At 50.2% G+C, this 27,980-nt stretch overlaps 1 protein-coding gene across 2 annotated transcripts; it reads right to left on the bottom strand.

Annotated features, from left to right (window-relative positions):
- Window positions 1–5,502: 5,502 nt before the first annotated feature.
- Neurl3 (neuralized E3 ubiquitin protein ligase 3) lies at window positions 5,503–27,521 on the bottom strand. 2 transcript variants are annotated; one of them, XM_075980477.1, is made up of 6 exons: window positions 27,495–27,521; window positions 26,557–26,786; window positions 12,199–12,441; window positions 7,627–8,115; window positions 7,094–7,147; window positions 5,503–6,096 (listed from the first exon to the last, which is right to left on the bottom strand). In XM_075980477.1, the coding sequence occupies exons 3-6, from the start codon at window positions 12,224–12,226 to the stop codon at window positions 5,903–5,905; spliced, it is 765 nt and encodes a 254-aa protein (XP_075836592.1). In that variant the 5' UTR covers window positions 12,227–12,441; window positions 26,557–26,786; window positions 27,495–27,521; the 3' UTR covers window positions 5,503–5,902. The 2 variants fall into 2 exon arrangements, with proteins under 2 accessions (XP_075836592.1, XP_075836594.1); XM_075980479.1 differs by lacking the exons at window positions 26,557–26,786; window positions 27,495–27,521 and adding an exon at window positions 15,629–15,645.
- Between the last annotated feature and the right edge of the window lie 459 nt (window positions 27,522–27,980).

The raw sequence follows: 27,980 nt of genomic DNA, 5'->3' as shown, positions 1-27,980 counted from the left end.
ACCACCCGGCAAAAATTGTATATTCTTAAGGTGCACAATGCAATGGTTTGGCATGTGTGTAGATTGTAAAATGATCACCACAATCAAGCTAATTAGCCTTTCTACCGTTTCTCATAGTTGCCATTTTTGACTGGGACGAGAAGATGGAGGATCTATTCCCTTGGCAAATCCTGTCTCCCCAGTCCATCTCACTCACTGTAGTCACCGGCTGTGCATCCGCCTTTCACAGCTGGCTCTTTTGGGGATTATTTGACCCAGTGATTCCCCCTTTCTTAAGGTTGAATAATAGTAAATAAATAAAAAAAATTAAAAAATAGTAAAATCCCCCATCGCTTTTTATTTATCCACTGCGTGTCAACAAGCCATTAACGTTGTCCCTGTATTTTGGCCACTGTGAATAATGTTGCAGCACGCAAGGCAGTGGGAAAAATGCTTCCAAATCTGGTTTATTGGCTTTGGCTGCAGGCCCAGCAGAACTGCTTGCTGCTTGTTTTATTTTTGAGGAACCTCCATGGTATCCGTACCCCCGTGACAATGAATAAGAGTTCTCATTTCATCACACCCTCAAAAACACTTCCCTCTTGATTTCTTTGATAACGGCCATCCCTGCAGGTACGAGCTGACGTTTCACTGTGGTTTTGGTTTGTAGCTTCCTGTCGTTAGTGAAGTTCTACTCTTTTTCACATCCCCGTTGATCACTTATAGGTTTCTATGGTGTAAATGTGGTTTGTCTCCTCCGACACTCATGCGGAAGGGATTGCCACTGGAAGGTGGGGCCTCGTGGGAGATGTCAGGCCATGGGGGTTGGGAATGGATCAATGACTCTCTGGGGTGAGGAGACAGGATCGACTCTCATAGGCATCTGCCACCACTCGCAGACTGTGTTGCAAGCTAGGATGTTTAGAAGACCAGAGAGACTCAATGCATTTGACTTGCGATGTTTTCAACCCAGGTTGGGTTACTGGGCCAGAACCACACGGTGCAGAATGGCTTCACACTCCCACACGTCACAGAGGAAATAAATCCATCAGCTCTGATTTGGGTGGCAGTGTCCTCCTGTCTGCTTTCTCTCTCTTCTACTGTGATCTAATTTAGCTTTACTTCTTTTGTTTTTGAGACAAGATCTCACTACATAGCCCAGGCTTACTTCAAACTCACAATCCTCCCACCCTGGCCTTGCTAGTATTGCTGGTATGAGCTACCACGCCAAGCTTCAAATTATACTTTTTCACTTCTTGTTTGGAGGTTTCCTGAGATGTCTGTAAATTCTTGGCTGCCTGCTCAGATTTAAGACTAAAGCATAAATAAGCCACGTCAGCGTTAGCCCTGTAGAGCAGGACAAGGGACTTAACAGGATCAAGCTGGATGACCTCTGAGAATGACTTGGTGTCGGTCTTTTTAGATCTTTTCTCTCGGGAACACTAGCAAGTGTTCTAGAAGATGGCTCTTTCAGTCTTCTACTTGGAGTTGTAATTATAGCCAGGCTCTGTTATGTACCCCAGACTCTCTTTGAACTTATAGGAATCCTCCTGTCTCTGCCTCTCAAGACCTAGGATTATAGCCATGAGCCCCAACTTGTAAGTGCTTCCTGCGTCCACCTGGGCCTGGAATCTTCCAGACCAATGACCTGCTGTCTTAGCCGTTCAGGAAGTCCTGCTCCTCTGATCTTCCTTTGAGTATCTCCGCCTGCGTCTCCATTTCCTTCTTTTTCAGTTCCCAGTGATAACCTTTTGAACTTCTGCACCATTTTCCTCGACCCCCCGTCGTCTATATTCCTCCCCTTAGTCACTCTGCAGGGAATCGAGGCGATTTCTGCTGTGGTCTTTCAGCTCCTCGCTTCAGCTGACTAAGTTTTGTTTCCAATAATCAAGTTTCTAATTCCCAAGACGTCTGACTTTTTCTAATTACAGCCGTGGGAACGCCCAGGTCTGTCGGCCCTTTTGTTCCGTCAGGTATGAATGCATTCTGTACAACTCGGTGCCTTTTCTCCCACGCCATTCATGTTCCTCAAATGCTGGCCTTCTCTTGACTGTGAGCTTACTCTTGCACCTGAGGTAGCCTCAGTCGTCTCCTTGAAAGATGGGAGGTGCCAACATGTAGCTATGATGTGTACAGTGTTTGGCTGTCTCTTTTCCAGTTCCCTTTCAGATGCAACAAACATCTTTTCTTTCAAAGTATGCCCCACTTCCTCTCTTTCCAGACCACAAAAGTTGTTTTTCAGTTCCAGTCTGGCTCTAAGCCACCATTTCCTGACCCTACTTCCTCCTTACACACACACACACGCAAACAAAAAACAAAAACAATTTGTGCTTTAATTTTTTTTCTTCCTCATCTTACCTCGATGCTCTGATTAGCAACTCAGGTTTGGATTCTGTGGTTGGTCCTCCACCCATAGGGACAATCCAGCTTCTCTTTTACATCAGGGATAAAACCAGGAGGACTCCGCCATCCCTGTGCTTGGGCCACCGCTTTTGTGGGTAACAGCTCTTGTGTAGAAGTAAGGATGCAAACAGAACACTAATTTTAATTACAGTGGTGGTCTCTTTCTTTGTGACCTCGGAAATATTCTAACTCTCTGATAAAATACCCTAACCAAAGCAACTTCGGGGAGAAAGGGCTTAAATTAGCCCACAGTTCTGGGTCACAGGCCATCATTTCCGGGAGGTCACAGTGGCACAGCTGGTCAAACAGTGCTCCTAATCGGGAGGCAGATCACTGGATAGCTTGCTGGAGGCTCCCTCTCGGTGCCCCCCCATATTCAAGGTGGGTTCCCAACTCAGTTAACCCAATCAAGAAAATTCCTCACAGGCCAACCCAATGTAGACACTCCCTCACTGAGACTCCCTTCCCAGGTAACAATTCCAGTTTCTGCAAGCTGATGACTAAAACCAATCATCACAGTGGTTACTGGGCAAAGGAAGCATGCTCAGCTTTGGGGATGCAGAGGCTTCCTGTCCCTGAACTGCAATCATCAGGAGGTTGCCGGGCTCCTGCCCATAGGCAGATCCTCCATGACTCACTGTTTGGCCAGAGGTTCGGATCTCTGACCTCCTCTGGCCACCAGCTTTTAAAACTGGGGGTAAAGAGTTCTTCAAGCTCCTCCTCTTTGCAGGAACCCCCTCATCCACAGTCAGCAAAGTCGCTGCTTCAGTAAGTAGACTTGGGTGGGGTCATTTCTTGGGTCCATCATCAGTGCCCTGTGGCAAGAACTCGTATTTCCCCGAATCTCCTTCATGCCAATTTGTCAATCTGGTTGGATTGTGAAGTTGAGCTCCCACAAATGGAATAAAACATGGTCACCACCCACATCACAGATCAAAGAGGGGGTCCGTGTTGGCCCCATGTGTTACCAGCCTGACTTGGACACTGCTGCACCCTTTTTGGAAAAACAATCACCTTGTTGCGATATTTTCACGTTCCTTCTGTGTGTTCTCTTTCCAGACACCCGGATTCTTTCTAACACTGACTGCGGTGAAGAGATGAAAAGCCTTGCATCGGTCTTCAGTTTGGTCCATTTATTTTCTTTTTTTCTTTTTTTTTTTTTTTTTGGTTTTTCGAGACAGGGTTTCTCTGTGGCTTTGGAGCCTGTCCTGGAACTAGCTCTGTAGACCAGGCTGGTCTCGAACTCACAGAGATCCGCCTGCCTCTGCCTCCCAAGTGCTGGGATTAAAGGCGTGCGCCACCACCGCCCGGCCTGGTCCATTTATTTTCTATCTTTTATCAAAGTTCTTGGTTCCTGAGGTGTTTCTTACATAGTTTTCTGTGAAACATATAAATTTGTTTAGCTCATCCCCAGCAGTTTATAGCTGGGAACAGAAGGGAGCAGCTACATCGCCTGGTGACTTGCTGAATGAGGGGAAAGAATCGAGTCAGGAGCTGGCTCTCTGTAGGGAGTCAGGGAAAAGGGTCCATCCCACTGAGGGTGCAGGCTTTACGCTGAGGGGTGTGTGCATGTGTGTGTGTTGCTGGAAATTCAGAGCTGTGATACATGAAGCAAGCACTTCACATCTGAGCTACGCCCATAGCCCTCCTTTAACTCCTAGACACGGTTTCCCTTTGGTTACCCAGATGTAGTGTAACAGCGGAATTAAAGTGTTTGTCTAGTAACCGTTTCGAGCAACCAGTGATGTCATAAACATAAGCCATACTTTCATTTATTTCAAGTCTTCTTGATACATAGAAGAAGATAGAAGAAAAACTATCTCTTTGGGTAATATAATTTGGCAGTTCTGAAGAATAAAGAACCTCCACTCAAAGGCTCACTGTTCTTGCTATCCTATTGTCCTCGATGGTGTGTGTTTGTTAATTTAGGAGCTTTCTTGGGTAAACTCTGTAGAGCTGTCTCCCTGTTACAGCCACTGACTGAATTCTCAGTACAGATAGGTTATTGGCCCGCTAATGACTGTGCAGAGGTTTTTAAACAATGCTTTGTTCTAGTAAGTGTCTACACCTTGCTAGACACACCGTGGGGGCTGAGGCACCTTCAGTCCGTAGGCAGTTTACAAGTATACCTTAGCTTTCATCTCCTTTGTACACAAGGCCTCAAGATCGGCCAGAATTGAGAAACTGGGGGTGCTTCCAGGCCATTCCTGAACATGTACGAGTCTTATAGATCCTTAGGAACACATCAGAGATTTCCAAAATTCTCTACAAAATCTTATTTTCCTAATGTGCGAAACAATCCCACACCAGTTAAGATTTTTTTTTTTTTTTTTTTTTTTTTTTTTTTTTTTTTTTTTTTGGTTTTTCGAGACAGGGTTTCTCTGTGGTTTTGGAGCCTGTCCTGGAACTAGCTCTTGTAGACCAGGCTGGTCTCGAACTCACAGAGATCCGCCTGCCTCTGCCTCCCGAGTGCTGGGATTAAAGGCGTGCGCCACCACCGCCCGGCTCCAGTTAAGATTTAAAGGGATATTTATTTTGGGGGGTAAAACTCACGAAACACCAACCGTCAGGAAAGGAGCGTAGTCGCCGGAACAGGAGCGGGAATCAAGCGCAGGAACCAAGAGCGCTGGCCGAGGCTTGCCGCTCTTTTTTTAAAGATAAATAGACCACGCCCCAGTGGGCTGGTATTTCAGCAGCTATTGGCTGAAGGAGCGGAAGGTCCTCCCGCAGCATTTTCCAAAGACTCTTTTCAAGTCTCCCCCCCCCAGTCTCAGTTTAAACTGTATAAACTGATTACATTTAACATTTGACAATGTGTTGTGGATAGGGGTTCCTCCAGAAAGACAATCCCAGGTTGGGCTTCCTGGCCATTAATACCTGCTTTCTGTCAATGGCAGAGCTTCTGGAAGTCCCCAGAACCCAAGCTGGCAAGACTCAAAAGCTGGGAGTGTTGACCTAATCCCTGCCATGTTCAGTGCATAGAACCCATGGACCTGGTGCCCAGAGTTCCTTGCAGCCCTTACTGTAAGATCAGTGTGGTCAGGGAGGGCAGGACAGCATGTCCCCAAATGCCCTAGCCAGATTTGAGTGCCACCTCCTCCCACTGAGTATGGCGAAGGAAACAACACAAAAAGAAACTTTATTTTGCTGTATCACAAACCAGCAGGGAAATCACCATGATACACGTCCCCACTTCTGGTACTTCTGCCAGACACAGATCGTTCCATCCTTTCATGTCCTCAGCTGTAACATCAGGGCTCAGGCTGCCCCTGCTACACTGGGGACTTCCCAAAGTGGCCGGAGAGATTTCTCTTTGCCATATCAACCTCTCCCAAACTTCCGTCTGGGGAAAGAGTCACTGAGTCTCCCTCGTGGGTAACAAGGCTTGCTGACCCAAGATTAGGCGTGGTGGCCTATGACCGTGTTTGCTGACCCATGTCCAGACAGAGGTTTTTTCCTTTCACAGGGGCCTGTCTCAGAGCCAAGTCCCATCTACTGCCCACTCTAGGAAACTCTCTCTTCAGGAGCCTTCTCCAGTCTTCAGTGAAGATTCCACAGCCACCTCCTCGATCTGCCAGCGGCACATGGGGCACCTGGCCGTGTCTTTGAAGATGTGCCAGGCACAGGAGCTGCAGAAGTGTGAGTGGCCACAGGGCATGAGGCGGGTGTTAGCGGTGTTGTGGAAGCAGATGACACACTCCTCTCCTGATGCAACTGGAAAAGGAGACAGCGTGGGTCAGGCACACATACAGGGTAGTCCACCTACCTACTGATCCACAGTAGGTAGTCCACAGGGCAGGAAAGCACAGTGGTTAGCTAGAGCAATGACTCAGTTGGTAAAGTGCCTGCTTGGTCTGGGTTGAATCCCCAGAAGCCACGTGAAATGTCAGGCACATGTTGGGAAAGCAGAGACCAAAGAAGTCCAGGGACTTGCTGTCCAGCCAATCTAGCCAATCAGTGAGAGAACCTGTGTCAAAAACCAAGGTGGAGAACACTGGAGGAAAACACCTGAGATCTACCTCTGAACTCCACACACACATGCATAACAGACCAATGTGTACACACACATGCACAAACATGTACACACACACATGAACAATCATGTACGCACACACGCACGCACACACACACAAACGGCTGGGGATGTGGTTCAGTTGGTAGAGTGCTTATGCACAAAACCCTGGGTTTGATTTCCAGCATTGAATAAAAACAGTAGTGATAGCCAGGAGGTGGTGGTGCACACCTTTAATCCCAGCACTTGGGAGGCAGAAACAGGAGGATCTCTGTGAGTTCCAGGCCAGCCTAGTCTACAGAGCTGGTTCTAGGACAGTCAGGGCTACACAAAGAAACTTTGTCTCAAAACAAACAAACAAAATACAAAAAAAAAAAAAAGAAAGGAAGAAAGAAAGAAAGAAAGAAAGAAAGAAAGAAAGAAGAAAAAATAGGATTAAACTAGGCTTCAATCCCAGCATTTGAAACAGTATTGAGTGAACCTGAGTCCAGATTCGGCCACCCGAGGCTGTTTCAGACAAAGGAATATACTCTCCTAATTTGGGAATGAGCTAAAAGGCAGAAACATCCCCTTGTTTCTGGATCTCTAGCCATCAGTAAACTGTGGGAAGCCTCTCTGTGGTACCTAGAAAGATGGCTTTGAACAACCAGATTTCCCAGCCACTCCACTCGGTGCTGGGATCCGGGGATGAGTGCTCACCTTCAGGCTCTGGCATAGCCTCCCCGCTGATGATCCAGGCGTTGGCTTTAGGATCTAAGGCAGAAAGAGAGGTTCAGGGTCAGCACAGCAGCTCCAGAAATCCACAGGCACGCATGCGTGCATGCACCCTACCCTTCAGCAGCCACTCCCTTCCTCACTGCTAATCTCCCTGTCGTGTTAGGAACCCAACTGAGAACTCTCACATCTTTCTTTGTTTTTTTCCTTTCTTTTTCACTTGTATAGGGGTGAACTTCTACTTAAGCGCAAAGCCGCGTCCAAATGCTCTCTCCTTTGTGAAAAGCAACCAGCCTTCTAACGTTATTTAGGGCACTGGTCATATCTTATCATCGTTTAGGACAAAGCTTGTGCCCAGTTAGAGTCTCCCATGCCCATCCTTACACTAGGCCATGGGCTGATAGCATACTGAGCATGAAGGAATGAACAATTCCTTCAGGGTTTCTAGACAGGTTCATGAAGCCACCCGGAATTCTGTCGCCACACCACACACTCCGAAACCACAAGGATTGTCTCACCCAGCAGCTCAATGGCTTTCGTGGTCCCGTACACATCCATCACCGCCCAGAGCGGGGCGCCCTGGACCAGTACGTCTTTGCGCAGCACGAGGGGGCGGCCAGCGTTGACCTTGGCATAGAGCCAGCCTCTTCGGTTCACCCAGAAACAGACGACATTCCCCGCACGAACGAAGCCCTCTGGAAGCAGTGCTGCCCACGTGGGGCTCTGTTCCTCCAAGTCCGGGCACACGAAAGGCGGCAAGCAGGGCGCGGCCACGTTTGCAGGGTCAAGGCGCGTGAAGCCTACGCGGAGGCCACCGCACCAGCCTTTCTCTTGTCGCAGCACGCGCAGCGCAACACGCTCACCGGGCCACACTGGCCGCTGGCTGAACACGATGCCATCGTGGAACGTAGAGCGCCTGTGAGCTGTGCTCCGCAGGTCATCCAGATGCACCTGCGCGCCGGTGGCATTCCCGTGGAAACTAAGGGCCTCTCTGGGCACCTCAGCGTCTGTGGGGCAGAACAGATAGCCTGTCAGCGAGGGCCCATTCTAATCTCCTGGCTCCCCAAATAACGACCAGCACCCTAGGCTAACCAGGCCTCCTACTGAGGACCACTTCAACGGCCCCAAGTTCCGTGGAACCACCTCCACACCCCAAACGACCTCAAGCCTCACCCGGCAAACCTCAAGGATCTACTAAAAGCCCAAAGGGCAGCCCACTCTACCTGCCTGGGTCTGTCCCTAGCTTCAGCCGTTTCTTCTGCCTGGCATGAAAATTAAAAGAACCTCTATCTAAACCTTGTCTAAACTCAGCCCTGAACTATGGTTATTACTGAGATTGAACAGAAAAAGCAGCTTCTTGGTGTGGTGGTGCCGTAATTCCAGCGCTGGGAAGGTATAGGCAAGTTCCAGGCCTGCCTGGGCTATATAAGGGGTTCCAGGCCAGGCCAGCCTGGGCTATATAGACAAGGAACTATTATTAAACAAAATGAAACCAGACAGTTAGGCATATGAACTTAGATGAGGTTTATTGGGTCTTGTTGTTTGGTTGTTTGGTTGGCTGGATTTTGGTTTTTCAAGACAGGGTTTCTCTGGATAACAGTCCTGGCTGTCCCGGCACTTGCTCTTGTAGACCAGGCTGGCCTCAAACTCACGGAGATCCACCTGCATCTGCCTCCCAAGTGCTGGGATTAAAGGCATGCGCCACCACTGCCCAGTTGAGGCTTATTGGTTTTGGTTGTTTTTATTTTTTAATTTATTTTGTAACACTTACTTCTTTATTGGGTGCCAGGACGTATGCATGGGTGGAGGTCAGAGAGCAACTTGCAGAAATCAGTTCTCTCCTTCCACCCTGTAGGGTCGGGGGGGTTGAACTACAGATGTTCAGCTTGTCGGCAAGCACCTTTTCTTGCTGAGCCCTTTCACCAGCCCCTAGATGAGATGTAACACTCACGGATTCTCACGCACCTAGCCTGGAGGAGCGGAGCTGGCTTGCTGACTTGTGCACGCCCTGGCAGGTGGCCCACCATGGCCGTGCCTTCCTCTCTGTTTCTCTAACCTCCTTTCCCCACAGGTGAGCTGTATCAATGTCTCCTTCACCCCGCAAGGTGACTTCCTGGTCCTGGGGGAAGAGGGAACACAGTAGTTTCCCACAGGACAGGGGAACAAGTTGAGAAGGGTCTGCGGAGATGCCTAGGATCAGCCAAGGCCAGACATGGGCTTCAGAACCAAGGAACTTCTTATACTAAGGTACTTGGCAGTCAGGAGGGAAAGGTCCCTGTGGGGCAGCCCCTCTTCCCAGCCCTGGCTTCAAGAGAGCAGGAGCTGATCTGATCCCAGAGACCTGCCTTGCCTCTTTTAGTGGGGGTGAAGAGAGGAAGTCAGCTGACTGTTGGCTGAAAAAGAAAGATGAACTCAGTCTGAACTTGAGCCAGGTCCAGGAGAGTCCCCATCCCCCACCAGCCGATTGTCTCCTGTTCCGCTTACAGACCACAGGTCTGCTTGCAGAGCCAGACATAGGACTGAGGGCTTCTGATGCTGCCACCAGAGCCCGCCCCGTCACTCAGGTGGGTCACAGCCACCATTCATGTGAGGGACTCAAGAGAAGACCAGGGATAAGCTTGGTAAGGGACCTTACCAAGTGGATGCTGGAAACAGTCCCCTGCCACCCTGCTGCTGGAGAAGCCAGATGTACTTTCCAGAGAGCCCCAAGCAACAACCCTGGTCCATCACAAGAGCAGAAATAGAGCTAAGTGGGACCTTCAGCCTCATCCACTGCAGCCTCGGTGGAAAGGACTCGCATCCTCTCTGGGTCTGAGAACTTTGAACTGCTCATCTCTAAATGGTGGCCAGTCCTCCCTGGCTGTGGGCAGGGTGTTCACCTAGCCATCCCCCATCCCCAGGAGGATAGAAGACTGGGAGATCTGTTCTGGGAGAGAGGGAGACAGACAGACAGACAGACAGACAGACACACACACACACACAGAGAGAGAGAGAGAGAGAGAGAGAGAGAGAGAGAGAGAGAGAGAGAGAGAGAGAGAGAGGGAGAAAGTCAGTTCACTGCCCCATCTGTTTTCTAGAGGAGAAGCAGGAGAATCTGGCTGGCGGAGTGTCCGTTCGTGAGGAAGGGGGCTGCCCTAGGAATGCCCTCTGGGAGATGCAAGGGTCCCTTGGCACCCCAGGAAAGGAAACCTTGGCCTGGATGCCAGTTTGAGTGGGCAAAGCTGCACTGCAATGCAGGAGACTCCTCAGTGGCCTCTGAGAGTTACGTTCTCATGTCCTATGTTACAGGAGAAACTGAGGGATCCCACCGCTGCCTCCCCAGGTCGCTGGGTGGCCAGAGCCTCTTGAACCACCTTCTCTCAACTGCATGCTCAGGCCTTGTATCCCTACCTTCAGTAGCCTCTGGGCAACTCCCTGAGTGTGGCCCTCAGGAGGAGTCACAGCAGGCAAGCGACAAGGGGCCTCTTGAGGCTTGGTCTCTTCTACACTCACTCTCTCGGATGGCTTGTGTGGGTTAATCACTGAGAATGGCCCAGGCTGAGTAGGGATGAAAGCCACCCTCACCCAGCGAGTCTATCAAAGGCCTCAGGACTTTGTCCCCGATAGGAGCCCCACCTTTCCTTTACAACGAGATTTGCTTCCTGACTTTAGAGCTGGGTCACAGTGGCACTAAAGGGGTGAACACCGTCTCCATTCTGCCCTGTTCCGACAGCAGAGCCTTGCAGGGATCCTCCCACCCGTTGACTAAGCAAACTGATAGATCCCACTGTCTGATTGGGGAGAGGCAGAGGTGGGCACAAGCTAAATACGACTCTCTAATTGGGTCTGTTCCAGCTGGCAGGGCTGGCACAATGTCCAGAGCACTGTCCACTGAGGGTTGGGTTGCTGTTTTTGGGCTGAGCCCCATTTTCAGGTCAGATCCTGAGGCTCCCCGGAACAGAGTTAAGTGGAGGACCCTCTTCGATGACTCCGCCTTTGGGTTCCCCAGTGCTGTAGGGAAGGGGCATTGCTGGCCTGAACCTAGACCGCTAGGAAGTTTGAGACACACAAGTCGTGTCCTTAGGGTCAGCCCATGATGGCCTCCCACTGTCAGCATCTTCATCACCACCCCTCCAACCACCAAGGCTTTTGGGGTGCCAGGCACCCACTCAGCCCTTTGCAGCCTCCTGTTCTACTCTCTGCATCCTGTATAGAAGCACTCAGAGCTTGTGGGAGAGGGGAGAGAGTCTCGGGAAAGGTCCCTTCTAATTTTCCCAGCACCAAGGAGACTGTGGACTTGGCTGCGCTCACACACACACACACACACACACCTGCACCTGTTACATGACATCCCTTTCAGCATTGGTGCCCTGCCTTGAATCCAAACACAGCTGCCACACAGAAGTGGCTCAGGGTGTGGCCATCCATCCACTGTGAGTGAGCCTTGGGTGCTCGCCATGGGGCCCTAAGCAGGGTTCTGCTTGTGCATCTCCAGGTTGCCTGGTCCCAGACTCTGTGCTAAGAGCTGGAATGCTATCTCCTGCCCACTCACCCACGTCCTTCCACTAAGGGACACTGTGACCACAGGTACAAGTAAGTGTCTTAGAGAAACTTCCTATCTCATTACTATTTAGACTTAGATATTTGGAGCCTTAAAGGCCATCAGGGTGGGTGGCATTATCCCCAACCTTCAGAGGATAAAAACCAAGGACCCAGCATCAAAATGACTTGCCCCTGGGCCATCTCTAATTTGGCAAAGCTGAAATCCCTCATCTTCTACCTTCAGCCCTCTAAATTCTACTCGTCTTCCCACCCCAGTCCTGTTTCTCTCTTTGTAGCCAAGTCTTAGATGAACACTGGTTACAGATAGTGGGTGGGGAAGGAGGGGTGTTTATCTCTGCAACCATCTTGGATCTGAGTCACCCAACCTCTCCTTGGTTCCTGGGAAGCCCGGAAAGTCACTGCCTCATGCACACCAGACCTTGGCAGAAACCTCCTCTAGCTGGCAATGACCTCAAGGTCTCAGTTCTCCCCTTTCCAGACCTCCCATCTGTACTCCCTGTGGTCCAGCCTCCAGAAACCAGCTCAAGGCATACAGGAAGTCTACTTACTGGCCTCAGGGCTGAGGCGGGCACCCATTTGCTTGGGCTCCTCCTGAGAGACAAGTCCTTGTGTCTGGAGATGTCTGTGAAGGCCAGTGGTCAGGTTTACAAGACTCTAAAGGTTCCCCTTTTATAGGCTGGAGATCACGTTACAGGGTTGATGATTAATTAGATGCTGTCACGCATGACGATATCCGGGACTTTCCCCATGATGTCTCCCAGCTCACAGTAGACCTACTGCAGGAGGCTGGCCTGAGAAAAGGAAGCGGGGACTGTGAGTGTGGCTGCAGCATAGAGTTCTTCCTCTCTGCCTTCTAATCAGCCCTTGCTTGTGAATGAGAACTGCCCACAGCCTGTTAATAAACATCTGGGCTCACCCCCAGCCCCCTGCAAGAACTCTGGGTGTCCCTGGCCTGGGGTGAGATGTGGACATCAGAAGTTTCAAGGAGTATGTAGCCGGCATGGCTCACCATGGCAACCCCACATATAGAAGGTGCACAGCAGGTTAAACTGAATGAGCTAAATCCCGAGACCTGTGCCGTTGAGCCTGCCCGGTGGCAAGGACGGTTTGGAAGCTTATAAATACCCTGCACCCCTGCTGCCCCCAACAGCAGCAGCAGCTGCCTAAGTCCTTCTTGAGACTCCAGATCAAGGCCACAATCAGTGGCTTCTTTGGACCCTTACAGAAATGAATAGTGCCAGGAGGTAGGGGCACTATTTAATCCTTTAAATTAAAGGTGGTGGCACTTTTAATCCCAGCACTGGGGAGGCAGAAGCAGGCACAGCTCTGGGAGTTTGAGGCCAGTCTGATGTAGAGAGCGAGTTTCAGAACGGCCAGGGCTAGAGAGAGAAGAGCTGTCTCAAAAAACAATAAAGAGAGAAAGGAAAGAAAACTGGGTAGATGAATAGTCCTCAGCAGGTTCCTGGGGCACCTGAAATGGCACTGTCCTCTTCTGAGGAGGGAGATGGAGAGTTGGAGACCCAAGTTGTGCCCGCTGTGTTACCTTAGACAGATCCCTCCCTCGTCTTTAGCTCTGGTGTTCCCACGTTATAAAACAGGGAACTAGTGGTCTCGGGACCTCTTCCAGTCAGCTGTGCCTAAGTAAGACGAAGTGGCGAGAGGAAGGTGGGGGACATCAGTCTAGCCCTGGTTACCTCGGACATCGCTGTAGCCCCTGGACTTTTCTCCTTCCTGCCCCGCCCTTACTGAGTGCCCTTTGTCTCGGCAATGGCTGTATTACTTCTGCCAAGCCCAGAGCCAGCTGCGCAAGAGCAAGACCAAATGCCTTGGGGTCGGAGGCCTGTGGATCCTAAGAGCTGTAGTTGACCCAAAGCTCTGACTGACCCAGTCTGAGAGGCTCGGGCTCCTGGCAGGCAGACCAGTCCCTGGGCAGTGCTGGTTGCTCCTCCCTCGCTGGACTTCACCTATCCAGCGGTATTGAGTGGCCGCCCAGGGCTGGAACCAAAAACTCCTTCTTGATAAACTGCATTCCCCTACCACAGGTGTGTGTGGCACCTTATCAAGGGACCTGCTCTGGAACTTTAGACCTTATAGAAAACCACTGAGTTAGTCGTACACCTGTAGGCAGGTGGTGTGGCCCCACGGGGAGGACCTGTAGGCTGCTCAGGCCAGCAGCCCGCAGGTGGAAAAGACAGGCAAGCCCAGACACCCACATACTCCACTGATGGGGTGCAGGACATCCGTTCTACACAGGCTCCCTACATTTGGGAAGTAGCAGAAACAGGAAGGTCCCTCTCTTTACCCCACCTTTCTCCCACGAAGCCACCCCTGAGCCCCTCACACTATGCTTACCACTGACCTCAGGGCGGGGGAGAACCTGAACACACCGCTCTTGCTAGGCCCCGCCCAGCTCATCACCATTTGTTCACACTCACTTTGCCCCAGTATCCTTCACTCTACTAGTGATTATAGCCACGCTTGGGCTCAACTTCGAACCAGCGTACACACATGCAGACTTCCCCCTTCTCTGGGTCTTTTTTGAAACAAGTTCCCGTATGACCTAGCCTTGCCTGAACTCACCACATAGCTGAAAATAACCTAAGACTCACAATCCTCCTGCCTCCGCTTTCCAATGCTGGGGGGGTCTAAACTGGGGCTGAGAGGCTGGTGAGATGGCTTCTGGGTAAAGACGTGTGCTGCCTAGCCTGGCCACCCAAATTCTATCCCAGGGGCCCACGTGGTGTATAGAACGAAGTGACTGCCGCAAGTTGTCCTCTGACCGTCACACGTGTGTCACGGCATGCGCATATCCACTCCCACAAAAAACCAATTCATGTAATTTAAAAAATAACACACATACATGCACACACATGCATGCATACACCAGGGCTTCATGCCTACTGGGCAAGCCACCCTACCAACTTAGCCGCATTCCCAGACCTGTGTCCTCATCGTTTTTCTATTTTTATTTATTCTTTGACAATTTCATACACATATAAAGTGTATTTTTCAATCTTAAGTTTTATTTTTATTATGTATATTGTATACATACACCTGAACTGTATACACGCACCTGAACATGGGTGTCCTTAGAGGCCAGAAGCTTTGGATCGGCCTGGAGCAGGACTTACAGGCGGTTGTGAGCCCTTATGATTCGGGTTCTCTGGAAGATCAGTAAGCCCACGTATGATATATTTTCATCATCATCGCCCTGTTCCTCTCTGTCCCTTCCTACCCCATCTGGACCTTTCTTCTTCTTTTTTTAGTTTATTTTTGTGTTGTTATTGTTTTCCGAGACAGGCTTTCTCTGTAGCTTTGGAGCCTGTCCTGGAACTCACTCTGCACATCAGGCTGGCCTCGAACTCACAGAGACCTACCTGTCTCTGGGATTAAAGACACACACCACCACCACCTGGCTGAACCCTTTCTTCTTCCCAAAAAAGTCCCTCTCCAACTTCTGCACCTTTTTTTATGACCCGCTGAGTTTAACTAAGCTTGCCTGCAGACATATATCTGAGTGTGAGGTTACTGGCTGGATCGCAGGCAGCTTTCCAGCAGTCACGCTCTGAGTGAAGATGACCCCCCCTCCCTCGGCAGGCCGTAATTACCAAGAACCCCTCAGCTTGGGGTGGGTCCTTGTATGCCCCTCCTCCACCTGGATTTCTATTTCTGGGAGGCTCCAGGTATCATAAAACTTTACATCCATACTAAATTCTTGTACTTTACCACGGAGGTGCCCACTAACTCTTCGTTCCAACTCAGTTGTGCAATCAGCCGAGGTGCCCATCCGGCAACCAATGAGGGCAATGCGTGCAGTGCAGTGTAGTGTTACCCATACACTACAAAGAATGGAGTTATGTCACGTGCAGGTCAGAACTAGAGATTATGTGGTGTGTAATAGGCCAGGCTCAGACGGACAAATGTCACCAGTGTTCCCTCCTATACAGAATGCAAAATTTTAAAAGGTAAGGCACATACTGGTAGGAGATGTAGCTCGGTGATACAGGGCTTGCCCAGCATGCATGAGGTCCTGGGTTCGATCCCTGGCAGTGGCAAAGGAAGGAAGGGAGACTTGAAAGCACAAGGGACTCTTTGCGGGTGGACTTGTGTTGATCTGAGACAGATTTCAGTCCTTGATCCCAGGCGGGTTTGGAATTCACAGCAATCTTCCTGCCTCGGGCTCCAAAGATCTGGGATCATAGGTATGAGCCACCATGCACAGCTAGAGGGAACTAGAGGACAGAAGGCAATGGGAGTTAGATATGATTAAAGCATGTTACAAGTGTGTGTGAAAATGGAGGGATGAAGTCATTGTTTCGTACGGCGAATACGTACTCGTAAGAAATGCATGTTCTTCTTCTTTTCGGGCTGTCTCGTGTAGCCAGGGGCCTAGCCATAATCCCTGTGAACGGAAGGACAGAGAACACTCTCCCAAACATTGCTCTTCTAAGTCCAATACTGGGCTAAGTTGACAGTTCTTGGGGGGAAGTCCTCAGAAAGGGTCTATCTGGAACCACTCCCATTTCACAGAAGGGGAAACGGAGGCACAAGGAGCATAAACAGTTCCTGGAAGATGGCTCGGTGGGTAAAGGTGCTTGCTTGCCGCATGACCCTGCCAACCTGAGCTCAATCTCCAGAACCCACACCAAGGTAGAAGGAGAGGACCAAGTCCACAGATTGTCCTCTGACCCACACACCCATACACATACATTGTGTGCGTTCACACAGACTGATTAAAAAAAAAAACTGAGTTCAAAGTCTTCCTTGGACACATAGTAAGTTTGAGGATAGCTTGGGCTACATCTGACCCTGTCCTAAAGAAAGACTTCTGCTGTGTGGCTGTGCCTTCTTTAGTAGTTCCTCACTGGCTCTTTGTGGGTATTCAGATGACTGGGTTGACACACAGTAGGAGTTTTACAAATAGCAACTGATAGGCCACCTGAGTGCCCACTGGAGGCCTCCCAGGGCTCCCTATGTGCCCCCATTCCAGCAAAGCTGGTGCCTGGAAAGGAGTGCTCCCAGGTCAGGACAACCTCTGTGCTACAAGGTAAACAAGCCACCCTAAAGAACTGCGGCAGGGACTGGGGCGCCCTCTGCTGGCGAGAGTCAGTATTGCAGAATTCACTGAGGCCCTGTGAACCTACAAGCCCGGCATGAGGCCAGAAATTGCCAGAGCACCTTCTGAGGCTTCTACACATCTTCCAGTCACCCTGAAGCTCCCGAGACACTCCTCCTACCCAGAGCCAGCTTGTCACCTCATAGAGCCTCCTGGTGGCAGTCAGCCCTCAACTTGTCCGGTCTCTTTCATTGCCAAGTGCTCTTGTGTGGACCCCCTCAAAGAGATCTCCTTTTCTGAGAAGGAGCTGAACTGGTGAGCAAGCTGCAGACTGATTGGGGGCCCAGGCTATCCTGTGGTCTAGCAGAGGCAGGAGCCCTGCACAAACTGGGACTCCATTGGGCTCAGCCATCAGCATCCTAGGACCCCTACATTGTTACATGAGATGGTGGAAGTCTGCAGTGCCAGAATGCTAGCTCCTTGAACAACCAGTCATGGACATAGAAGTGAATAGCAAGGTTTGCCAGGTGCAAGCAGGGCGGTATCATAGCCTCTTTGCCCATCTGGTGACCGATCAAGAGATTGGGAGGGTAAAGGTGTTTGCAACCATGCCTGCTGACTTGAATCTAATCCCGGCACTCACAAGACGGAAGAAGAGAGCCATCTCTCACAAGTTATCTTCTGGATATCATACGTGCACTGGAGCAACACCCTGGCACACACTACAAATGTAAAATCTGCCCATCTGCAGCCTTGGCATGGCGGTGCATGCCTGTAATCTCAGACAGAGGCAGGGGAATCATGAGTGCAAGGTCAACCTGGCCTTGTCTCAAAAGGGGAGAGAAATTTCACCTTCCGAGAAAACATACAGACCTGTCATTGTTCCCTAAACAATACAGTGTAACAGGTACTTGCATAGCATTTACATAGCACTGGGTGTTCCAAAGCAATTGCAGATGGTGTGAGTTTACCTTTCTCCTCCAGCGTGCATACATAGGTTGAACATTAACATACGTAGGTTGAGGTTAAGAACTAGGGCTAGGGATAGGAGTCCACTGGTCAAGTTCTGGGCTAGCATGCACAAAGCCCTGGCTTCTACCCCTAGCCATGCATAAACCAGACGTGATGGCATGTACCCGTGAACCCAGGCCTAGGGAAGCGGACACAGGAGGCTGTGTCCAAGAGCATCCTGAGCTACACACCAGGTCTGAGGCCAGCTTGGGCTACGGGAGATTTTATTTCAAAAAGAAAAATAAGCTGTAAGCGATGGCCGTTGTTGAACACCATGATTTGGGCATCCGCAGGGGTCCTAGAATTAGTCTCCATAGAGATCAAGGGATTGCTGTACAAAACACTGTTTATCACCTCAAGACTCTGAGGTAGATGTCAGGAAAGATCCAGAATATTCATGCACACATGACTGCACGCACGCACACGCACACACACACACGCACACACTTCCATTCATACAAAGTTTAGATGTAAAAGTCAGGAGTGGGCTTCTCTTGAGTGTAGGACTGGAGAAGTACCCCGAAGAACTGGGGTGGCTGTTATATATCTGTGTGCACAGACAGAAAGTGCCGTCGCTTGGATTTTCAAAGGACACGTAATCTAAATCTACCTAGATTTACTTCGTTCCATCCTGAAACTTCTGAATGAGCTCAGGGGAGCCCATGAACAGCTTGGTTAGCACTGCCCCTGGTGGAGACAAGAGGGAGTGTGGGAAATCCTGTCACCAAGATTCGAAAGGTTCCCAGGCACACAGTCTCGGTCACCAGCTCAACTTGTCCCATGAGCATTCTAACAACTCTGGGGGGCCACTGAGTCCTCCGAGTCAATAGCTGAAGTCCCCAGGCATGTGTCAGTCAGCTGTTACTGGCAGTAGGGTCCAAAAGGGGTAGACCAGAGCTTGCTGACACAGTAGCCAGCCGCAGGGCTAGAGAAAGGCTCAGCAGGGCAAAGGACCCGGGTTCGGTTCTCAGCACCCCTAGGGCAGCTCACTACCATCTGTAACTCCAGTTCCAGGAGACCCAGCACCCTCTTCTGGCCTCCCTGGGTACCAAGGACACAGTACACAGACATGCATGCAAGCAAAACATTCATATGTGTAAAATTAAAAATTAATCCTTATTTTAAAAAAGTAGCCAACTGTTTGTGAGGCTATGTAGGTGTTCCCCTTCCCACCACCCCAGTGAGAGAGAGAGAGAGAGAGAGAGAGAGAGAGAGAGAGAGAGAGAGAGACTTATAAAGCACCTACTGTGCCCCAAATGTTGTCTTAATTCTGAGTAACCAAAGATTAAGGAAAACTCAGTTATCATCCATTACCACTCAGGTAAGTCTTGGCATTTAGGTAAGTACTACAAAATGATCACACTGAGGGCCACGAGGGTTGTTATGTCCAGGGAATGGGTGGTTTGGTGGCTTGAACGAGGCAGCCCCCACAGGCTCATAGGTTTGATGCTTGGTCCCCAGTTCACCGCTAAGTTATTTGGGGAAGGTTTGGGAGGTGTGGCCCTGTTAGAGAAAGCGTAGCCACGCTGAAGGAGGTGTGTCCCTGGGGGTGGGCTTGAAGGCTTTAAACCACACCCCACGCCGCATCATTGCAGTTAGCATGTGTTCTCTCTCTCTCTCTCTCTCTCTCTCTCTCTCTCTCTCTCTCTTCTCTCTCTCTCTCTCTCTCTCTCTCCTTCTGTCTCTGACTTGTAGATAAGATCTAAGCGCTCAGCTACTGTTCCTGCACCAGGCCTGCCTGCTGCACGCTCCCCTCCACGATGGTCATAGTAGACTCGCCCTCCACAATTGTAAGCAAGTGTAAGCAAGCCCTCAATTAAATGCTTTCTTTATAAGTTGCCATGGTCGTGGTGTCGACATCTTCACAGTAACAGATCGGTGACTAAGACAGGTGCTGGAAGTTTAGGGGTGGAACGGGTATAAAATTGAGCCCTGAAGGAGATTTAGGGTCTCAACAAGAGAAAACAAAAGAAAGGTATTCTGGGAAGAAGAGAAAGCACGTGCCAAGTCACAGAAACACAGTCACGCCTGGGGCCGCATTCCTGCCTGTTGGGATTGGCAGTGCTTGCATAGAATAAGCTGGAAGAATGAAATTTTTTTAATTCCCATTTATTTTTCACATAAGATAAGTTGAAAGCATTCATTCTAGGTAGAAGCAAGAGCTACAGTCTCGCAGGTCCTGGACTACCTTCTGCTACAGCTTCCGTGTGCTTTCCCCAACATCGGTCACTTTGTGAACCAAAAGAACTGCTGGCCTTTGCCCATTGCCAAACCTCTTGTTGGCCATTGCCTCAACCATGAATCCTTAGACACCGCATCCACCATAGCAGAGCTAGGAGTGACCTAAAGCCTTTCCAATAGGACCAGCTTTTAGATGCACCAAAACCTCCTAACGGTGCCACCCTGGAAGCATGTCTTTAGTGCATGAACCAGTGGGGAACAGGTGGGGACCAAACTATAGCCTGAGAAATAATTAGACTTATTGGAAACAGCTTTGCATAGTACTAGAAGCCATAAAACAGTAAATAAGATTTTGTTTGCTCGTTTGTTTTTTAACAGGGTTCCTTTAGGTAGTCCTGGCTGTGCTCAAGGCCAGCCTGATCTACATAGTATAGATCTACATAGTATAGATCAGGCTGGCCTCGAGCTGACAGAGATCCTACAGCCTCTCTGCCTCATGAGTGCTGGGATTAAAAGTGAGCACCATCACATCCAGGTGTGTGTGTGTGTGTGTGTGTGTGTATTAAGGCTAAAATAAACTTCCTGGTGTCATTCTAGAAGCTTGACCCATCACCAGTTAAGTTAGACAGAACTGGGTTTCCTTCTTGCCTCCCTTAAATCGGTTTTCTGCCAGTCTTGGCATTTGCGGAGACCCCCACAAGGGCTTCAGCATCATCCCTGGCTACATAGTGAGTTTAAGGCTAGCCCTCGGCTGCATAAAACCCTGGTCTCAAAAATTGAAAACAAAACAAAACATTTATTTTAACTTAAAAAAAAATTAGGAAGGCTAGCCACAGTCTATACTTGCAATTCTCAAACGGGAGACTAAGGCAAGAGGGTGGTGAGTTTAAGGCCAGCCTAGGCTACATAGAAAGGTCTATCTCAAGCACCAGAGACAAATAAAAGAAGGAAGGGGGGAAAAGATACCTCCCGACAAAAACAAGATCTATCATTCAAGAGTCTCAATAAAAAAAAAAAATGGCTGTGGCTTCTGCTACTGTAAGAAGGAAACCAGACTCAGAAAATGTGCAACGGTGCACGTCCCCAGTTATCTTTTCCTGCCACAAATCACCCCAAAGTTAATCAAGTAAAAGACCAATGATTTTATCTTTTACTTAAATGAATTAAATGTATTATTGTTACTTTTGTTATTATGCTGGGATTGCAGGCGTGTGTTCCCCCTGCCTGACTTAATCACTTCTCTATGTTGCTCAAACTCCATGGGAACTCATGATGTGGCCCAGACTGGCCTCCAGCTCTTCCTGTCCTGCCTCAGTCTCCCGAACACAGGGATTACATCGTGCCTGGCATTCGAACATCTTATTGTAGTCTCAGCATCCGTGGGTCAGGAAATCTCCCAAGCTATGCCAGGGGAGGCTGAACTTTGTCTTCCAATGTTTGGAACCTCTGCTGCAGTCTTGAGTTGCTGAGGTCTGGAAGTATATGGAGGCTTCTTCATCTACAAGCCTAGCGCCTGAACTTGGATCTGAAAGACCACGCTTAATGGAGACTAGTGGCAAATGGCCTGTGCCCCGGGAGTGTCCAAAACGAGAGTTCTAAGAAATCAGGGACAGCCACACAGCCTCAGAAGTGACACAGTGCCCCTTCCACCACATCCGCTGACTCAAACAAGTCACTATGGTTAGCCCAGATGCTGGAGAAGAATTAGACTCGGTCTTCACGGGCAGTACCAAGGTCATACTGCCTGTGGGATGGAAGATGCCGTCATCTCTAGCTTGGGGTAAACGACAGCCAGCCACACTTAACAAAACAGCCGACAATGTTTAAGTGTGAAAAGTCATTGATTTTTATCAACAGTGATACTAAATAATTTACTATGGTAAAATCAAATTGAAACACAGTATTAGATGACAATGTATAGACAGGGGAGGAGGTAATAGGAGCTGAGCTTTTAAGACCCTTGCCATTGCTTGGGAGGTGCACAGAGGAAATTGATCAGTTTTATCTCTCAGTCAGATATGCACGACAGAAATATAACTTAACCACTGAAAGACTCAACAGCAGGGGAAGAGGCGGGAGGCTGATGCTGAGCCTCACCCCCACACGAAGCTCTCATAGCGTGCTCACTTTAATCCAGAGGGCTCAGGAGAATCAACCCTCTGTAACCTGAGCATCTAGACCTGCAGTTAATCACCTGCATATACAGAATATTCTAGAAAAGCAAAACTACTGCCACCGCACAGGTTCTCTTCTTGTCACTTTCCCATAGTCAATGAAGTATGTGAATGATTTGCAGGCTGGAGAGCTCTCTCAGTGGTTAAGAGCCCTGGCTGCTCATGCAGAGGACCTGGGCTTGGTTCCCAGCACCCACGCAGTGGCTCACAACTTTCTGGGACTCATTATGGTTCCAGGAAACCCAGTGCACTCTTCTGGCCTCTGCAGACACCGTACGCACATGGTGCACAGGCATACATGCGGACAAAACATTCAAAAGAACTTTTATAGAATGGTTTTCCAGAGCATTGACATTGCACTAGGTATAATAAACCCTCTGAAGATGGTTTACAATAGACAGGATGTGGGCTAGGGAGATGGCTCAGTGGGTTAGCACTTGCCACATGGCTGGCTAGTTTTACGTCAACTTGATACAAGCTAGAGTCATCTGAGAGGAGGGAGCCTCAGTTGAGAATGCCTCCATCAGATCCAGCTGTAGGCAAGCAAGCCTGTAAGGCGTTTTCTTTTCTTTCTTTCTTTTTTTTAAGCTTTCTTTTTATTTATTCTTTGTGTCTTTCCCATCATGCATCCCAACCCCGCCCATCTCCTGTGCCCTCGCATCTGCCCTCTACCCCTGCCACGCCCCTCCCCCAAAAAACAAAATAAAATGTAAGAGAAAAGTGGGGGGAGGGAGAAAGGGAAAACCTCGGCACGGAAGCTGTAGTGTGAGACAGTAGAGTCACGCAGTAACCCCTTTATCCATACATCTTTACGTGTGGTGGTTCATTGCAGACAATCGCTGATCTGACTCTGCCCCTGCCTCTGTGACACCATTGGAACACTTCCTGGACATTGCCTTGCTGCCCTGTGTCATAGCGATCCTGAAGCCCTGGGTCTTCACGACTGTGCTGCCCAGGCGAGGTACAGGATTCACTTTCCTGAGCGCCGCAGCTGGCAATAGGGAGGGTCAGCTCCCTCACCCAGCACAGGTGGTCGGGGCAAGAGAGGGGAAAGGAATCTTTCTCTCAGTAGGGCATTTTCTTAATTAGTGATTGATAGAGGAGGGTCTGGCTCATAATGGGTGGGGCCACCCCAGGACTGATAGTCCTGGGTTCTATAAGGAAGCAGGCTGAGCAAGCCAGTAAGCAGTACCCCTCCACAGTCTCTGCACCAGCTCCTGCTCCCAGGTTCCTACCCACTTTGAGTTCCTGCGTTGACTTTTCTCAATGGATGGTGGCTAAGAATACGTTAGCCAAATAAACCCTTCCCCGCCCCCCAAGTTGCTTTTGGCCATGGTGTTTCAACACAGCCATTAGCCACCCTGACTAGGACCTCATGCACTGTGAGGACCTGAGTTTGCGTTCTCAGAGCCCACAATCAAGTTGGATGTGGCAGGGCACACATCTGTGATCCCTAGGTGCACCTATGGCAAGATTGGAAGCAGAAACAGCAACAGCAATAGGTGCCAGCTAGCCTAACCTGTGCATCATTGATGAGGATGTCTCAATCAAGGGAGAAGACCAGGACTGGCACCAGAGTGTCCTTTGACCGCTGCACACACACACACACACACACACACCTTATACTCACACAAAAACACTTTTTAGACAAGTACACAGAATGTACATATGCGGTGCCCTCGAAGGGATTTGAACTTCCATGGATTTGCTGCCTTGAGGGGGTCTGAGTCTCTCCTGACAGTGTATTTCAGTATTTCAACTATATTTCCATTAGATAAATAACTAGAGGCCTGGAGCGTTGAAGGACAGGCCTTGGTACCCTTTTGCTGAAGGGTAGACTGTGCTTCTGACTATGACCTAGCAGGTGTGTACACGTGCCGGATGGGTGCCCATGTCCAGGCTAGGCGTCTGAGCATCACACTCCCCGTCTATGGCTGCCTCCTCCCCCATCACAGCCATCAGGAACCTGGTGATTCCCATCACCCACATAGAAGCTTACAACCATCTCTAACTTGATGTCTCCCGAGATCCCCACTTGAGAGCAGCCTTTTAGTCTTCCAACCTAGGTCAATCCAGGGACTAGACAGGAAAAGCTCCCTGAGCCTAGATGGAGTGCAACCTTACTAGGAAGCTGAGAAGGAGAAATACTTAAGCTTAGGAATTTAAGATGAGCCTGGGCAGCACAGCAAACCACCATCTCAAAAAGAAAAATAAAGGAGAAAAAGAAAGAAGCAATGAGAGAGGAAAGAAGGAAGGAAGGGAAGGAAGGAAGGAGAGAAGGAAGGAGAAGGAAGGAAGGAAGGAAGGAAGGAAGGAAGGAAGGAAGGAAGGAAGGAAGGAGAAGAAAGGAAAGAAGGAAGGAAGGAAGGAGGGAGGGAGAGAGAGGAAGAAAAGGACAGGGAGGAAAGAAGTAAGGGAGGGAAGGAGGGAGGGGAGGAGGAAGGAAAGAAGAAAGGAAGGAGAAGAAAGGAAGGAAGGAAGGAAGGAAGGAAGGAAGGAAGGAAGGAAGGAAGGAAGGAGAAAAGAAAACAGCTCCCTGGGTGTATCAGGCTGAGACTCAAGTCCAGGCCCCTCTAGTCTCCTACATTTGCCCAGAATCCAGAGCCTGCCCAGCTTTCTCCTCAGATCATGTGTCCTCTCTGCCTTGCTAGGGACTGGGGGTGCCCTCCGTGGGAAGCTGAGTCCTGTGTGTTAAGAGGGCAGGTGGGGAATCCTGCAAGAGAGGCTGAATGCCAGGGAGACAGGGCCCAGTGCCCTTCACCAACTGATTCTCCCCCAGGGGAAGTGCCAAACACAGAAAACACATAGGCTCCAGACACAGGGTCCTTGGCTCGGATGGCACAGAGATTACACTGACTTTTCTGAGGAAGGAGAATGTTGTCTCCCTGGGAGGATATCCATTGGAGCAGATGGCCCTTCGGTTCCAAGGACCCACTGCCGGCGTGGAAACAGTGTGGTACTGGCTGCTTCTGAAGCGAACTGCAGGCTAAGCATGGCTCCTTCCTGTTACAACCTCGAGAGTCAGCACTGTGCACACATTCGACGGATAAGGAAACTGAGGTTATTGAGGTTAGGTAACTTGACCAAGGTCACATATTTAGAAAGTGGTAGAAGCTTTCAAAATACTAAGCTGGGGAAATGCCCATCATTTGTAGAAAAGCTTTCAATAGAGCCCAAGAACGCAGGCTTCCAGTTAACCCTGCCTTACCCAGAAAAGTGAATTCCCCAGAACCCCCTGCACCCTGTGTACATCTGGGTGCATGTTCTGATTAACAACCGAGGTCTCGGTAAGCAGGGCTGACCACAGGAAGAAAACTGTTCGGAAATCAGAAGCGGTGTTCTCTGCATTTACTGAATGCTTGGAGATCCCCAGGGCTAGAGATGGGAGCTGCTGCATGCTCTAGCCTGAGGGGCACGAGTTTCCAGGGGGCCCCTATCCAACCTCTGTGGCGCTCAAGGAAAAGCGAAGCACGCTCAGCCACGCATCGACAGTGTGGCTCATCTCAGTCTCCGTTCCTACAAAAAGGGTAGCAGACTGTTCGGAGGGAAACCCTATGGATTCAGTTGCCAATTCAGAATTTTGAACCCTGGAGGCTTCTCCTGCCAGGAGTTCTTGGATCTTAGGGATCCCGGGATGGAGCCTCATGGGAAGCGGGAAGGGGTCTCCTGCTCAGCTCACCATGGCTTTCCTGGCTGGACAGCCCAGCCTGGTATTCTGAGTCAGCCCTTATGTCCCTGCTTCCCATTGACAGCCGACAATGAACCTGAGATCGACTGCTCAGCAAAAAGGAAGAATGCCCTCCCTCACCGAGGGAGTCCAACTCATTAGCGCATGCATCCACCTACCAGTGCCTGTGAGCCTGTACCTCCCCGCCGCTGACCCAGGGTTTTAAGGGGCTGAGGGACCCCACCACGCCAGTTCTTCGGTCCAAGCTCTACAGCAGCATCCTTGCTATCCCTCACTGACAGACTCCTTTTCATGCACCAGACCCCAGGGGCTTCCCAGCGCCTGCCACCACAATGCAAAGCCACCTCTGCTTCCTGTCCTGCCTTCAAGTCATCATTCAGTGTCTGAAAGGGAAGATGTTCCCAGTTGTCTCCTGGAGTCAAAGACTCGCTCCGCCCTTGGGGTTAAAGGTGTCTCCCCACCCCCAAACTGCCTATCACACTTTCGTGCAAGTCATAGGGGCCGCTCCAAGTGACGGCAGAGGGCACACCAGTCTTGGATAGATCAAGGGCTATGCCCAGCCAGTCTTCCCTACCTAGAGCCCAGGATGAGGATACAGACAAGTGTATTCTGTTCAGAGGCTCATCTGACTCCGTGTAGCCATGAGCCACTGCGTGTGCTCATCCTCATGTCTGTCGGGCACACACACCCTGCATACAACACCGTGTCTCTGCCACTGTGTGTGCCTGTAGGACTCTTCCGGGAGACAGCAGCCCTGTGCCTGCCTACCTAGGAGTTCAAGACAGATCTTGCTTACCGGGTAAACTTTGTGCTGAGATAGCAGCCAGGCCCAGGCGGTGGTACAGCAGGCCCCAGCCAGGTGTCCTGGGTAGCCAGGGAGATGAGCCAGCAGCATCTCTCTCACACACCTGTCTCCAGGTCAAGATGAACTTGAAGCCGGCAGGGGCCCAAGTCAGAGAATTGCTGACTCTGCAAAGCCTTGGATACCCCTCGAAAGCAAGGAACTTCCTGCAGCAGAAGCCAGCTCTGTAGAGACCAGGATCCACACAGGTGACCTTCAGTTAGGTTCTTGAGGGGAGCCCGAGAGATCCCTTCCTGCCAGCACCCAGTCCCGGGAAGTTCAACCTATGAGAAATAGGTTAGAATAATAAATGCTGCTTGAATATGAGATTAGTAAAAAGTTGGTTAATTGGGACCTCTGAGTGAGGGCCTGAACGATGGTCAGAAGACATGTGCCACCAAGCCAAAGGGCCTGAAACAGATTCCAGGGTCTTGGGGCGGACATGATGAATAAACACTGGTTCTTTTCAGGTTGACTTCAGGTATTTCCTATAAAAGGAACCATCAACAACCAAGAGTAACAGAGACACCGCCACCACCCCCACGAACGCCAATATCAGGCTTTCGAAAAGCCTTCACTATACCCGCCTGAGTGTTGGGGATGCTGCAAGCTAGGAAGAGAGTCCCCCTACAGGGTTGCTTGAAATTGGTGAGGGAATGGCACGATAGAAGGAGCCCTTATCCCTTTCCAGATGCCCCATTCCTCGGGCCTCCAGCGAAGGGAAAGACTGTTCTGGATGGCCCAGGACCGCAGAATGCAAAGTCCCCTTGATCAGCCCTTTGTGCCCCCCGCCCTTCCTACTCCCTTTTGGGGCGGAAAGAGGAACTGTATGGGGCTTGGGGCTTTCAGCGACACCCGAGGGGCCCGCGACGCTCCCGCCCTGGAGCTCCTACCTGGCAATTATTTGGGCCCCAGAGAAATATCGGTGGCCTTGGCTAACCGAATTATTCTTTCGGTTTGAGCCAGCTCCTCTTTTTGAGTCAGATCCGGCGTGGGGAAGGAAAGCGCTTTCCGAAAGTCCCGCGGGTCCTCCGGGCTGGGAGAAGCTGCTGGGTCGTGCAGTCCCAGCTAGACCTGCTCATAGCCCCTGTCGCTGTCCCAGCAGTTCCCAACCCTGTATTTGCCGCAGCTGCTGGCGCCAGGAGCCTGAGCCGGCGTCCCTTGGGTGTCCCTGGTCATTGGGTGGAGGCTCGGTTGATCCAGCACGTGCTTGAGCCACCAAAATAGCAAAAGAAACACACTTGGAAAGTGATCTTTCCCAACGAGTTTCGAATCGCATTTACGGGGAAAAAGTCAAAGCCTTGTGGGACTTCCTCACAGGCGACAGAGGGACATGAGGTCCTTTGCAGCATTTTGTGCTCCCTCCAGTGGTCTCTGGG

The sequence above is a fragment of the Microtus pennsylvanicus genome, chromosome 7, assembly GCF_037038515.1.
Source record: "Microtus pennsylvanicus isolate mMicPen1 chromosome 7, mMicPen1.hap1, whole genome shotgun sequence".
Taxonomy (NCBI): domain Eukaryota; kingdom Metazoa; phylum Chordata; class Mammalia; order Rodentia; family Cricetidae; genus Microtus; species Microtus pennsylvanicus.
The sequence above is the reverse complement of the archived record's forward strand: the minus strand, read 5'-3'. Positions and strand labels throughout refer to the sequence as shown.

Coding starts and splice junctions, on each gene's coding strand:
- Neurl3 (XM_075980477.1), bottom strand. CDS start 12,226: ATGGGTGCCCGCCTCAGCCCTGAGGCCA. Junction 7,148..7,626: donor GAAAGCCATTGAGCTGCTGG/GTGAGACAATCC, acceptor TTTCTGCCTTAG/ATCCTAAAGCCAACGCCTGG. Junction 6,097..7,093: donor GGCTATGCCAGAGCCTGAAG/GTGAGCACTCAT, acceptor CTCCTTTTCCAG/TTGCATCAGGAGAGGAGTGT.